The sequence below is a fragment of the Fusarium vanettenii genome (genome assembly GCF_000151355.1).
Source record: "Fusarium vanettenii 77-13-4 chromosome 1 genomic scaffold NECHAsca_1_chr1_3_0, whole genome shotgun sequence".
NCBI lineage: Eukaryota > Fungi > Ascomycota > Sordariomycetes > Hypocreales > Nectriaceae > Fusarium > Fusarium vanettenii.
Genome location: NW_003315881.1, coordinates 200,523 through 215,233, shown reverse-complemented (window position 1 = coordinate 215,233; position 14,711 = coordinate 200,523). Strand labels below are relative to the sequence as shown.

Sequence of the window (14,711 nt, the reverse complement as noted above, 5' to 3'; positions counted from 1 at the left end):
CGCACCTCTTCTGCTGGGTGAGGAATTGCCCCTCGGCGCCACTCGAGTCGGTACCCCGCCAAAATTCTACAGTGCCTTAACAACCTGCCTGCCCTTTTGACGTCGCTTGACTCGGGCGTGGATCGACGCCAAAACTCCAACTTCCAACCACATTCCGTCCAATTTTCCTTATCAGATCTAAACCCTGATACACCATCTAATTCCACAGTCCTCAACCGCCGCCATGTCCACAATCACCGAAGTCACCAGTATCCCTCAGTGGGAGCAGCTGCTCGCCTCTGTCCCCTCTACTACTCTGGTTATCGTCTCGTTCCACGCTCCTTGGGCCGCGCCCTGCGCCCAGATGGCCACCGTCCTGTCGACACTCGCCTCCGAATATCCCGTCACCGAGCCTCCTGCCACAAAGTGGGTGTCTATCAATGCCGAGGAGTTGAGCGACCTCAGCGAAACCTATGATGTTACCGCCGTCCCATTCCTTGTCCTGCTGAGGAACGGTCAGGTCGTAGAGACTGTTAGCGGCAGCAGCGCCGTCAAGGTCCGAACTGCCATCGAGACGCAGGCGAAGCAGTCGGGAGAGGGCGCAGCGGCTGCTGATGCCACCAACGGCACGGACGTCGACAACAACGCCGCCGCCGAGGAGGAGGATCCCGAAAAGAAGAAGGAGGAGCTCTTTAAGCGTCTTGGCGACCTTGTCAAGGCCGCGCCTGTGATGCTCTTCATGAAGGGCACTCCCAGTTCGCCTCAATGCGGCTTCTCGCGCCAGATGGTTGGTCTTTTGCGCGACAACTCAGTCAAGTACGGTTTCTTCAACATTCTGGCCGACGACGAGGTTCGACAGGGACTCAAGGAGTTTGCCGACTGGCCAACATACCCCCAGCTCTGGATGGATGGTGAACTCGTCGGCGGATTGGACATTGTAAGTCACTCGCACAAAGTCTCCTGCTTGGCCAAACTAACAGCTCTACAGGTCAAGGAAGAGATTGGCAACGACCCCGAGTTTCTCGGCAAGTACAGCGTGAGCACCACCGCTGGCGCAGCGGCCTGAAAATGGAACATATTGCGAGAACATTTGTGCGCATCTTATTTCCACGACGTGAATGTGGCCCTAGCGAGTCTGCCGGATACTATGCCGCTGAGGTATGAGTAGAATCTCTTACAAGTGAGAGGTTCCGGCGGTAAGATATCATCAAGCCCTATGATGACGAAGTGATGGCATGTGAGGATGATACAAAACTATGCATTCAAGGGATAATGGGAAGGGTAGTCAAGCCAAGGCGGAGGGATAATCATGGGGATTATGTGACCGCGGGGCATTACTGGGCGTATGTTTCTTCGGCCAGCCGTGTAAATCTTCCTTTGGATGGTATCAGGTCGTGTCCAAAAGCTTCACGGGTCGTCGCGTTGGGCAGGGAGGGTTGAGTTGATCATGAGGGAGCCGATATTAACCGTTTCTCGCCCAAGTATTCGGATTAGTTATGAAAGCAAGGAGAGGATGAGCTAATGATATATTCCTCGAGTCAGCAGCAGCGACATAAAAGCATAATCTTGATCATGTTGCTTGATGCGCCCGTTCGTGTCGAAGCTGTGGAATGGCAATGATCGACCTGGCGTCAACCGGGGCCGTGTGGAGTGACAAGCGCTGACAAATCCCGGTGATAATCGACGCCCGTCCTCCGAAATCCGTTTCTCTCTTGGTTTTAGGGCGATGGAGCTTTTAGGAATGACTCACAGCGAGATGAGCTAGCGAGTGAGGAGCGGTCGGGCTTGTCTAGGATCCGATGTGTGCCAGCTGTTGATGGTCTTGGTGGTTCCCTTTGCAGGCATCGTGAGTATGGCTCACCTAAGCCCATGCATGGCATGGCATGGCATTCGCTTGCAGAGCACAACGCCCTTCAACAGGTGTCGCTGTGATTCCATCCAGATTCGACCTCGACCTGAGCAAAGAGTTCGTTAGTACCTGGTACCTGATACCTGGGCGAGATGTAGCTTGTGATTCTGAAAGCCATGACTGATCAAACAAGCAAGCAACCGAAGCAAGCCACGTCGGTCTGTTCGGCCGAGTTGGACCAATTCATAGCACCACCTGTCGAGTTAAACCCTGAAGGCGTCGTCGCAGGCACCGCGAGGCATACGTAGGCTTATAAGTTCCCATGCCAAGCCGGTGTTCACGGCCTGACCTGAACGGACGACGGCGGGATTCCCGTCCGATTCCCGGTCAAGGCCTGGAAGCCACCGAAAGAAACTTGGCTTCAGCAAGGGTTTGACAAGGAGAATTTCCCGCTTCCACTGCCCTCAAGGAGCCAATGTAACCAGGATCGATGCGGCAGCCCCCCTTTGGCGTATCAACCCCACCATTGGGGATGCGTGAGGATGCTACTCGATACGCGCGTAGCCTCTACTCTGGCTGTAGGGGTGCTAACATGATCCAGCTAAAAATTGTTGCCTCCGCTCTAGCCCGTCGCATTTAATAAGGCTGACGCTGACGTCCTTGACAAGATCCGAGAATCCTTTGCGCCTCTTGGGCTCTTTCTTGTTTGCCCCTCCTTCTCCTTGAAGAAGCTCAAGCTTATGTTCATGTGAAAGAGAGGAAATAACAGGGGACGATCGGAAGCAACGACCCCTCCTTACCCTCCTCCATCCATACCTTATCCTTTTTTGATCCATCAACCATCTCGTCTCTTTGGTGGTTGGGCTCTCTTACTGCTTTCGCTTCGTCATCCCTCAGACCGGCGCTCCCACAACGTTTTCGCATTTTTGCTGAGTGAGCGAGCGACCATCCATCCATCCATCGCAAACCGACCTTTCCCGCCTTGCAGCTGCTGTACTTTTGCGTTCTCTTCGCCTTCGCGCCTATCGCCTCGCCTTTTTCTTCATCCCGTCCGAGTCAATCGATGCCGTGGCGTCTGTAGCTCTTCTCGCTGCCTTTAGCACACGCCCGCGACACCGAGCTCACCCGTCCCATTGTTCTTCGACCAATCTTCAGAACTGCCCGCCCATCGGCGATTCGCGCTGCGCTGCGCTCTGCTGCGGACCAGGAGGAGGGCTGTACTGTACACGCTACCTGGACTGTAGTTGTAAGGGCGCGCGGACATCTCGGACCAGAAAGACGCCACTCATCTCTTCCCTGGGCCATTGGAGGCGAAGCGGCTGCCTGGTTGTGACTCGGCATTAGGCGCTTGTGTTCCAATCCCCGACCCATCAGAAGGTCGCCGTGCTTGCAACCGACTCCCGGACCGGTACCTTGAAGGTGTTGTGCCCTATTGACTTCCTGCACGGAGGTCCGGTGCTCTCTAAGCCGGAAGCCCGGAGCTTCAATATATTCATGCCGGTTCCCTGAAGCTGGTCAGCTTCATTCTCACCCTGTTTTCCGCCTTCACGCCGGATCTCACCACCTCATCTGTCGAGATATACCATCTCGCTTCCCTTCTCCACAATGACCCCAACACCCCCCTCGACCAACTCCTCCCAGGGAGGTCGCTCTCCCGAGGAGCAGTTCCGCGTTGTGAGGAAGAGGAATCGTGTACCTCTTAGCTGTTATCCTTGCAGGACACGCAAGTATGTTGTTCCTCACGAGTCTGTTGTGTACATGCTAACCTTGCTGACAGATTGTAAGCCCAAGCCAGAAATGACCACGTCAACTCTTACTAACAATTTTGGTAGAAAATGTGACAGAAATCACCCTTGCAGTAACTGTACTAAGCGTGAGGGCATGGGAACAACGTCATGTTCTTATGCGACGCCAGTTACTCGCAAGAAGAATCAAAGTCAAGGAGACTCAAGTCCAGATGACATGCAGAATCGTATTGACCGTTTAGAAGGCCTAGTTCTCTCTCTGATGCACGGAGGTGCTAATGTAGATGCTGCATCTGCCGCCGCCGCCGCAGCGGCGACATCACAATCTGTCACGGACAGCGCATCCTCTGCCAAGGTCGGACGAGGAGACGAGGCCGTCATGGCCGACGACGACGAGAATAGCGACGAAGAAGAAGAAGGATTGGCGACATCCCTGGGATTCTTAAAGGTGGACACAGATAAGGGCAAGTCATTATACGTCGGACAACAACACTGGCACACCATCCTCGCAGACATTTCCGAGGTGAAAAACTACTTCAACTCTCATAAAAAGGAGCTGGAGTCTAGTTATGAGCGAGTCAAGCAGTCAAAACCTATGGCTGCGCGCGAAGGGCCAACTCTCCTGCTGGGAGCCGTTCCAGCATCAGAGATGGAGATCCGCGCCGAACTTCCACCCAAGTCAGCCGTCCTGGCGCTGTGCGACCGATACTTCAACTCTATGGACAACGCCGTGAACATCATCCACGAGCCGACGTTCAAGGAGCAGATGTTGAGGCACTGGCAAGATCCTTCCAAGACACCAATCATGTGGCTTGGGTTGCTCTATTCGGTTCTCTGCCTCGCCATGCTAAGTTTTCACAAAGTTGGTGACGAGCCTCCGGAGTGGAAGGGCCGGACGCTCGAGATGGCAGCTGAATATCGGCTGCGGACGGTACAATGTCTGATCAAGTCGGACTACACCAAGCCTGTCGAGTACACAGTCGAAACCATGATTCTCTACGTCTTTGGAGAGTACTCCTCTCGCTGGGATGCTGACCTGGGTTTGTGGTTGATTGTGTCGTTGATCACTCGAATTGCCTTCCGCATGGGCTATCATCGAGATTCAAAGTGGTTCCCGTCTGTGTCTCCTTTCCAAGCTGTAGGTTTCTCCTCTTTGACTTTGATGATCTGGCGTTCTTTGACTAACAACTTGCCAGGAAATGAGGCGGCGGACATGGGCACTCGTTCGAATGTCCGATGTTGTCTTCTCACACCAGGTCTCCTTGCCCAGCATGATATATGAGCATGACTGCGACACGCAGTTGCCCAATAACATCCGTGACGAGGAGTTTGGCCCAGACACGAAACAACTACCCCCATCACGACCATCGACAGAACCGACCCCTATCGCCTACATGATTGCCAAGTCACGGCTATGTAACGAGCTAGGAAATATCCTTCAGGCTACGAATCAAGTGGGCAAGCATGTCCCATACGATGAGATCATTCGTTTCGACGCGAAGCTGCGGCAGATCATGCACGAATTACCACCACACCTGAAACTAACCACACTGGAGGGCTCTCATGACCCGGTGACACTAATAATCGCGAGGTTCAACGTGGACATTCTGTATCAGAAGATTCTTTGTCTACTCCACCGGAAATACCTTCCGCGAGCTCGACAAAGCGCAAGATACGCCCACTCTCGAAGGGCCGCCATCGAGGCCTCCTTGACAGCCCTAGATCATCTTGCGGTCCTGTACCGCGAGTCGCAGTCTCGCGGAAGGCTGCGGTCAGTCAGCTGGTTCGTCAAGTCGATTGCCACCAAGGACTTCACGCTTCCCGCGATGCTCGTCATCTTGGACTTGCACTTTGACAACATGGCAGCACAATCTGGGACCCCACAGGACAACGAGGGGGCTTCTATGTGGAACTCGGAGCAGCGGTCCAGGATGATCGGAAGCTTGGAAACAGCAAAAGACATCTGGAAGACGCTTGCGGATACGTCTATGGAGGCATTCAAGGCAAGCAAGATCATCGAGATCATGTTGGCCAAGATAAAGGATCCCTCGACGGGCGGTACTGAGCAGCCCATCCTGCAGTCAGAGCCGATGGCGGGCTTGACTGCGAGCATCGGCGCCGATACGTCACCGGCCATTGCACCGGGTCTTATATCCCCCAACACTCTCCCTGACTTCAATACCGGAATTAATCCCTTCTCAACACCAAACCAGGCTCCGTTCATGGGCATGGACTTTGGCATGACTGCCCCCGAGGGTATTGATTTCCAGACCGATGGGTTTGGCGCCGCAGCCCCAGCTTCTCCGTTTTCATCCATGTTTGCCAACATGGGGACGGGGCAAACAACTTCTGGGATTGATATGGCGGCCAACTTTGACTGGGTAAGTTGAGCTTATTACAAGTCTCCTGCACAGACGTAGCTAACAAGTGTAGAATGCCTTCGAGAACTACACGCAGATGGCCAATTGGGGAGCAGATCAGAGCTTCCAAATATACGGCGCAACAGGAGATCAATCGTCCCCTGAACAGTCCTCCTCGACAGGCGGGCGTAGTGGTAGCGCTTCTCAAGGACGTGGAGGTGGAGGGGGAGGAGGAGGGGATATGAACATGCAATGATAGAGCGAGGATTCTTGTATAGTAATTGGGACTCGCACCTCATGTTGTGTATGTGTATGACGCGACGTTGGACAAAGGAATAAAAAAGCAAACACTCCATTTCTAAACAAGATATTTTGCATCACATGTGATTGATTAAATGCTGCCTCCCGCTGTCAACGGCTTGATGCAGCTGTAGTTGTTGAATGCCTGCTTACGTCATGCAGGAAACCGTGTGGAGGGTGGGTCCTTCCTCAGTCAGAAACGAAGCTTTTCGCAGGTTTGCCGCCATCAAGCATCATCACGCATCAGCGCGTCCTTCTCTTGCATCCCAAACACCAACACATCCATTCCATTGACACATAATCACCGTCGCCCTTTATCGTGCCTATCGCAAGCTAATGGAGTGCAGATATAGAGGAGGCATTTTCCATGCAACTCCTCCTATTTCTTCATTTCATTAGACTGCAACGAAAGTACTCCTTCGTTGCTACGCGCCACCCCTCTGACAAGTGTTAACTGCCGCTCTCACATGCTTGAGGTTTCCCCAAGCCGTTTTTTTCTTCTTCTGTTCTCCGTCAACGTGTTTCTTTCGTCTGGAGCTTCTGGATAGAATGTCTTCTGGGTTGGAAAACATCGGGGCCAATGCCTCAGATGTGACGCTCACTCAAGCAGCCTCAGGCGTCGATCACACCAACCGCGCGGATGTTGACATGACTGACCAACCCGACAATGAGGATTCTGATGCCTCCAGCTACGATCCTGCAGCTGCTCTTTTCGACAAGATCACCCAGTCCAGTGGCACTTCTGGCAACAAGCGCAAATCACCAGGCTCCAAGGATCCCACCCAGCCCGACAACGTGAAGAGGGTAAGGCTTCAGGAAGACGGACCAGGCCATTCGAGAAAGCTTCCAAGCTCTACGACGGACCGGGCAAAACAGCTCCCAGCAGGGATATGGCAACATATCTTCACTCTTGTTTCGCCCAAGACTCTGGGCCGTTTGTTGTCTGTCAACAAACTTTTCCATACTTTTCTCAGTCCATCTTCCTCCACAACTCCCTTTGCGCGTCGCAATGATTTGCCCTCTGTTCTCCCGCACTTGAAGCCTGAAGCAATATGGCAGGCCTCGAGACGCTTGTTTTGTCCTCGTATGCCTGCCCCGTTGAAAGGCAAGTCAGAACTGCACATGTGGCGTCTCATCTGCTCTACAGCGTGTCAGTTTTGTGGTTCAAAGGACGATCTGCAATCTTTCCGTGCTGTCGATGAGTGGCATCGCGGGCCAGGCGCCAAGGGCGTCTCCCCAATTTTTCCGTTTTCTGTCTATACCTGTGGAACTTGCTTGGTGAAGAGAAGCACAAAGGTGAGTATTACCAGCAGCATCATGGCATGCTTCCATCTGACAGTTTTGATAGGAAATCGACGTCCTCCTGTCTTCTACAACCCCCTCACTCCTGCTTCCAGCTCTTCCTCCGATATTCGTGACTGACCAATTGCACGTTCTACCTCCTCGTGTCATGCAAGCTCGAGTTCTCCCCCCAAACACGCAGGTGACAAAGTTCTTTTGGTCAGAACACATTAATCAGATCAAGAATGAGTTTGAACAAGTCAAAGCATTGGGTTCCGCAGCCACTGAAGAATGGGTCAAGGGCTTAGAGATTCGGGGCAAGCAAGCTTTGGCCGACGCCTCGCGCTGGGAGAAGTGGGAGCTGGCTGGAGGGCTCAAACAGGCGCGAGTGTCTCTGAGCGCTACAAAGCTTGGTCCTCCCAGAGCAGGGAACACAGTACCAGTTGCTTCTCTACCCAAGCCTCTCCCTGGCCAGCCTCTATCCGACTTGACTCGCAGCCGTGAGGAGTACCAAGACAGACCTTCCAACCCGAACGAAATACCTAGCCTCGCAGGGAAGCCGGACACGCCTCTTCAACAACCTCGTCCCCAAGGGCTGCAGAAAAGAACCAAGGAAGAGGTGGCTCAGCTTAAGGCGCAGAGACGTGCCGACATTGAGCGTCGTGCGATGCTTCTTGATCCTCCACTAACTGCCAGTGTTCTGGCCCATATTCCGTCCTTCCAGGCAGCTCTCCAACTCATCACTCCACTCGATGATAACGCATGGGAACTACTGAAGCCGCGTCTTCTTGCTCAACGGTCAGATGCCGAACTCAGAGAGAGGGAGAACACCGCGAATGCTCGAGCACTCCAAGACAAGCTCGCGACACAACAAAACGGAAGTAAGCCCGCCAGAGAACCGAGGGAAGTCCCTGACCAGGAGTGGGACGACATCCAGGGACCTGTGAGGGCTCGCATATCAGCATATGCGGACGAAATCATCAAGGGGTGGAACAATGGTGAAAAGGTTAAGAGGAAGAACACCCCGCAATTTGCAGCAGACGTTCTACTCTACGTCCGCAAGCGGTTCTATGCGGAAGTTTCCAAGGATACAGCTGCGGCTATTGCTGCAGGAAAGGAGCCGATCGTCGAGCCACCAGAAGGACCATGGACCCAGAAGCTGACGCTGGAGAACATGAAGTGGGTATTCGACATGAAGGTCAAGCCGCGCACTGAGCAATTTCGAAAGGAGCTATTCCTTTGCAACGGCTGCAACTCCAGCGGCAACCTCAAGTTCTTTGGCTTCGAGGGTGTGATTCAGCATTACGCAGCCAAACACACCGGTGTCCTTAGTCTGGGCAATGTTGTCGTGCATTGGAGGGCGGAATGGCCAACAGTGCCTCCATTCAGTCCTGATCCACGAGCCATAGAACTTGGCCAGTATGGGAAGTCTTCATCGCACTCGCTCCCGCAGACAGGTGACACGGCCCAACAAGGATTTGCTGGCTATCAGCCAGCTCCGCCAGCGGGATATGGTCCTCCTGGCTACAGCGCACCGTTCCCAGCACCTCCGTTGCATTACAGCTCTGCTCTGCCTACCACTGTGCCACCAACAGACTATGGCGGTGTTGGGCCTCATGCTTATGGAGCACCCTACTCGTCTGCGGCCTATCCGGACAGTATGACATATTCTTCCTTTCCTCCACAATTCTCTTCAGGGGCGGCATATGGCTCCCATGGCCAAACAAATGCCTACGTCGAACCGCACACATCAGGGCCCTGTTCGTATGACTTCGGGTCATACCCCGACCACCAAAGCACCTTTGATGCTGGACGGGCAAAAGTTCCGTATAAGACACGGCTGAATGCCATGGCTAAGATTGCTAAGGATACTTGGTTCAAACTGGGGGGTGTCAAGAAGCTACACCCCTCCATCAAGGTCTCTACAGTTATCCATCGTATAGCCAAGAAGTTCCAGAAAGACTACGATGGAGCAGCACCTCTATCAATGTTCGCAGAGGCATTGTCGAGCCACAAGGACATGCGCGCAGTTCGGGTTGCCAACGACATCTCGTGCAAGGCGTGCACCAGCAGACGCGCATTCACCTTGGTCAACCTAGTCACGCATTTCATGCAACAGCACGTTGAGGGCCCCGGAGCTCAGGGACTGGCACCCATGGACTGGCGAGTGGACATGATCTCGCTTCCAGACGAAGCCTGCTTGGCCAAGGTGAAGCGTAAGCTGCAGAATAACCAAGCTGCACATGCGATTGTGGAGGATGCGATTCCATGGGCATTCGAGAAATCGTTTATAGACAGATTCCTCCAGCAAGGCTCTTCGGAGGAGGAGATGGAGACCACCCCAGTCGTGAAGCCGAGCGGTAAGCCCGGCAAGAATTCTGCTGAAGCATCAGGTGGGCATGGTACACAGCAGCGTCAAACCTACAAAGCTCCTGAGGCTAATGCTCAAAAACAACTCGAGCATCGTCCAGTGCCTCAGTCTTCCGCGGAGAAAGCACCTGGCATCAGTCAGCCCCTGCCCCGGGCTCAACCCCAGGCACAAGCGTACGACAAGGCCGGGGAAGGCATTCCACATCTTCGCCCTGCCAGCGAAGTTTACGGTGGCCACAAGAAAAGACGTGCTGTTGCAGCTCAGGAGCAACCTACAACTAGTATCTCCGTACAAGAGAGACCTCGGTCTGATCGTCAACCAGCTTCAGAATCTGAATCTGCCAAGCGAACCGAGCGAAGAGAAGTCAAGGTCAAGACAGAAGATGAGTTAAACAACACACCATCTACATCCACCCGACCCCGGAACCCGACGCATTGGCGCGATGAGCGTTCGCACGACTATCGCGATGCTCGGGAACAGCGCTATTCTGTCGCTGAGCTGTCTGGGCCACGCGATAGGAGCGCTTCAGTTGGAAACCGACCTCAGGAGTATCGGCCCCCTGTTGACGCTCCGGTGAGCGCAGCATCCGGATTCATTGAGGCTCGTAGGGGCAGCAGACAGGATCGGCCTGCCCTCGAGAATCGCGGTCTTGCGATTGAGGAGGAAGTTGTCTACGTCGACGAATCGGGACGCGAAATAGGCCGAGGGATGAGAGCCCGAGATACCCTGCCTCAGGAGACCAGATATGGCGTACCTGATGGTCGTGTCTTTGAGGATCATCGATACGCTCCCTCGGGCTGGTACGAGGGCCATAATCCAGCACGTTTTCGAACACGCAGTCCTCTCCCTCGATACGGGCAACCTGTACATCATTATGAGACAGAGCCTGCACCCCATCGCGTCTACTACGACTATTCTGACTACCGTGCAACGGTAGGCCCTCCTGCTGGGGCCTATGAATTCGTCGAGGTCCGAAGTCAATACGGCGACTACTTCATCAGACGACCTGTTCAACATGATGAGAGAGACTTCTATACCTACGACACTCGACCTCCCATGAGGGAGCAGAGCGCCTACCCAGCACCCCGAGCTGCTGAAGGGCACTTGAACAGCCGTTATGCTGCTGATCCTCGAGCATCTGTTGCTCCAGGTCGTGCTGCGGCTGGGCCCGAGTTTAACGACTACGATCCACGATATCCTTCGCCGGGCAAGGAAGAGGATACGTATCACGGGAATCAGAGATGATGAGCTTAATTGTGTGGGGGGATGAATTACTCAAGGAGGGAAAATGAGGATCACAACTACCTATATGTATAATAACCCAACCACCCTGCATAACTACTGCCAAATACAACATGACTACTATGATTATTCAACATGCGAGTAAAGGTGTAAAGTGGTAAGTTGATTGTATTCTGAGAGGACGACGAGCCGAATTTGTTTTACATAGATACAAGTAACTGGAAGTCTTCCTCCTCTTCTTTCTGCTCGCGCCTTGGAAAGGAAGTTGAGAGACAACAAATCCGAATGCCAGCGGTGGTGTACAAAATAGACAACAAAAAGTGTACAAGACTTCTCTCTCTCCTCTCTTTGCTTTGCTCTGCGTTGCTTCGAATGGAAAGTCGATCAAGAGCTCTTCAGGTGAGTGGCCCAAAGATAGCTGAACGAGGTAGCTGAATCATGAGCCTAACCCTGTCAAACGATCGATCTTGTCCGTCCCCGATAAGAATTCGCCTCCCAAGTCTATCCGCACATGACGTGTTTTTTTCTCCTCATTACTGTCATTTCTCTAAGTCGACGCCTTCTCTCTCCAAGGGCATTCTCTCCAGGGGTTGGCCCGATGAGTGAATCCTTTTACAGCACCTCACCAATAATCTTGGCGGCCTCGCGGTACGTCTGCAGCAGGCGCTCGCACTTCTCGCGCTCCTTCTTGACGCCGTCGTCCTCATACAGCAGCTCCTCAAAGAGAGACTCCTTGTAGAGCTCGCTGACGAGGCGGTTCTGGACAACGTCCTTGCAGTGGTTGACGAGGAGGTGCATGACGGCCTTGGGGACCTGATCGGCAATGGACTCCCGCACAATGTTGAAGTAGGAAGAGATGAGAGCCCGGATGAGCTCCGTCTCCATGGCCTCCCGCTCCGTCATGGCCGGTTCCGCGGATTCTCCCTGTCGGTGGGGGTTAGTTTCGTGGGACCAGAGCAGGCCGTGTATCTCGTCCTTGGAACTCACCATCTGGGACGCCAATCCGTAGTTCTTGCCTGTCCGGTCAAATTCGTCCTCCAGAGGCTGGGGTGTGGCCGTGGATGGACGGTGGGTGATCTCCTTTTCCCGGCGAACGATAGGGAAGCTGGTCTCGGAGTGTTGGCTGATATGTCGTCCGTTGGACAACGTAGGGCTGGGTAGGGGCCCGGTAGCACCGATGGCGGTACCGTCCTTGCCGAAGAAGTAGTTCAAGAAGGAGTCCCGCGCACCTCCGAGGCCCTGCTGGTTAAGTCGAGAAGGCGACGCAGACCGGAGGCCGTTGAGATTTGACGCGTTCATAGCGGCAGCGATACTGGGGTGGGTTCCGTTCTCGAGGACTGGAGGTGAGAGGCTGCGAGGGGGTTTGGTCATCTTGCTTCGGCCCGACTTGGTCTTCTCGGCCTTCTCGTTGGGAGCTGAAACACCGTCCTCGTTCTCGGGGCCATCACCGTCGGCCTCAATCTCCTGTAGGCGTCGTCTTTCCCGACGCTCACGCTCCTCCTGGATCAACTTTTTCCGTTCTCGTTCCTGTTTAGCGGTAACAACATTGCTCATGGCAGCAGCAGCGCCCAAAAAGTTGGGATGGTTGGTGTTGATGTAGGCGCGCTGGATAGAAATAAGAGACTCAACATACGAAGAAGCAGGTCCAAGCCGCTCGCGGAGCAGGTCTGATACCGTCTCGATGAGCTTGGCCTGGAGTCTGGGGTACCGGGAAAGCTCGGTAGAGCCGCAGGTGTGGCAAATCTTGATCAGCTCCTCATAGACAAGCTCCACGCAGCGCTGGCTAGGAATCTCGAGGAGCTTGATCTGAGGCTTCACAAGGAGGTCGAAAGCCATCTCTGGGACAAAAAGACTGGGCCGGGGACCGGTAGAGTTTCGGATGGCCGTCCGGATGTCAAGGGCGGATAGGTTGGAGGTGGGATCGATGGACTCGAGAGAGCTACCAAAGACCGAGTTGAAGATGTAGTAGATGCGGGCACCACCGCAGAGCTCCTTGGTTGAGATCTCGGTAGAGGTTCCATCGATGGAGGAAATGAAAGAGGTGGCGAAGCGAGTCATCTGCTGCAAAATGAGAGAGCCACGGTGCTCCTTTCCGCTAAAGTGCATGTCACCGTAGCTAGCCAGCTCCTGTTGGGTCTGGCCCATGAGGGTGTTGAGACGGGCCTTGATGTCGGGCAATCGCTCACGGATGTGACCCATGAGAGTCGTGTTGAGCGTCTTTGCTAGGTAGTGGGTGCCGCAGCGGTTGGAAATGTTGCGGTAGGCAGGGTGGTGTTTGAAGAATTCGGCCTCGGCATGAAGAGCCTCCTCCATGGGCTTGTTTCCTTGGATGTCCTGCTGTGAGCGGTTGACGACACCAATGAATCCCAACTTCAGAGGGTAGACACGACCCGAGAGGATGTCCAGGGCATTGGTGCCGTGGTCCATAAGGTCGACCTTGGTCAGGACACCGATAGTCCTCCGGCCAAGAGGGTCAACATGGCGGGCAAGCTTGAGAGCCTCCGAGTTGACAATGTCGACGTTGGCAGGAGAGACGGCAAGAATGATACTGTTGGGCTTGGCGATGTATTCTGAAATTAGGTTTCGGGTCTGCTTCTCGATATCGGTAGGTTGGTCACCGATGGGGACCTGAAGACAAAAATGTCAGTGGGGCCCGGTGACAGCGCATGAGGGCATCAAGAAAAGTCGGGGAAAGGCTTCTCACCTTGGTAAGACCGGGAAGATCAACCAGGGTCAGGTTAAGAACGTAGGGGGAGTAGATCTTGAGGTTAATGGGTTGTCGGTTGATGCCCTTGTTGTTGCCGGCGACGCGGGAAGTCTCATTCTCGATCTCGCGCTTGACGTCGCCGAAGTCGTTGAATCTTCGGTTAGGGATGTGATGGAACTCTGCCCACTCGGAACGGCGGGCAGCACCGGGAGATCGGTAAGGATCGAGAGAGGGGTCGGGAGCGCCCTCATCATCGGGGACGTTGATGAGCTGGAGGATCAGGGGCCGACGGGTGACGATGCCGCTTCCTCGCGGTAGAAAGTCGCGGCCGACAATGTTTTCAAGGACGGAGGATTTGCCCGCGGACTGGGAGCCGACGACAACCTGGATAATACGGGTCAGCCTGGGGCGGCAAGAGTCAATTCGTCGCATGAAAGATGCATACAATCTGAGGAAGATCCAGGGAATCACTGCCGATGGTGTTGAAGACCAGATCCTGCAGCTTGTTGACGGTGCTGAGCAGATCCTCGCCGAGGGCAGCCATGGTGACGGAGGGAAAGAGAGGAGACCGGAACAAGCAGACGCAGACGACAGAAGAAACAAAGACTTGAAGCTGGAGCTGAGATCGTCAAGAGTCCAGCAGGCCAGGACACGACACAACACGGACGAGAGGCTCTGAGATTGCGCGCGTCGTCGTCGCTATCAATCAATTCCAAGAATTCATGCGGATTGATGCAGGCGTCGAGTCGGGTTCACGTGTATTTGCATAATGGATGGCAATAAAGCGCTACACTAAGGTAGAGAGAGACCTGGGTCAGGCCTGGGGCCTGGGTGCCTGGCTCCGAGCTCCACAGCCTGGCTTCCAAGGTTCTGAGCA

The 14,711-nt window shown here is 54.2% G+C and overlaps 4 protein-coding genes across 4 annotated transcripts; 3 read left to right on the top strand and 1 right to left on the bottom strand.

Annotated features, from left to right (window-relative positions):
- Positions 1–147: 147 nt before the first annotated feature.
- On the top strand, positions 148–1,519 carry NECHADRAFT_98655 (uncharacterized protein). The gene is made up of 2 exons (XM_003054039.1): positions 148–916; positions 968–1,519. The coding sequence occupies exons 1-2, from the start codon at positions 224–226 to the stop codon at positions 1,043–1,045; spliced, it is 771 nt and encodes a 256-aa protein (XP_003054085.1). The 5' UTR covers positions 148–223; the 3' UTR covers positions 1,046–1,519.
- Positions 1,520–3,433: 1,914 nt separating this feature from the next.
- On the top strand, positions 3,434–6,211 carry NECHADRAFT_89899 (uncharacterized protein; the record flags this gene model as incomplete). Its single annotated transcript, XM_003054038.1, has 6 exons — positions 3,434–3,555; positions 3,606–3,608; positions 3,661–4,711; positions 4,770–5,954; positions 6,007–6,151; positions 6,195–6,211. The coding sequence occupies 6 exons, from the start codon at positions 3,434–3,436 to the stop codon at positions 6,209–6,211; spliced, it is 2,523 nt and encodes an 840-aa protein (XP_003054084.1).
- Positions 6,212–6,782: 571 nt separating this feature from the next.
- Positions 6,783–11,130, top strand: NECHADRAFT_31285 (uncharacterized protein; the record flags this gene model as incomplete). The annotated part of the gene is made up of 2 exons (XM_003054037.1): positions 6,783–7,529; positions 7,582–11,130. 2 exons carry the CDS (start codon positions 6,783–6,785, stop codon positions 11,128–11,130), a joined length of 4,296 nt encoding a protein of 1,431 aa, XP_003054083.1.
- Positions 11,131–11,279: 149 nt separating this feature from the next.
- NECHADRAFT_65401 (uncharacterized protein) lies at positions 11,280–14,378 on the bottom strand (the record flags this gene model as incomplete). The annotated part of the gene is made up of 4 exons (XM_003053330.1): positions 11,280–12,051; positions 12,115–13,755; positions 13,832–14,218; positions 14,280–14,378. The coding sequence occupies 4 exons, from the start codon at positions 14,376–14,378 to the stop codon at positions 11,740–11,742; spliced, it is 2,439 nt and encodes an 812-aa protein (XP_003053376.1). The 3' UTR covers positions 11,280–11,739.
- Between the last annotated feature and the right edge of the window lie 333 nt (positions 14,379–14,711).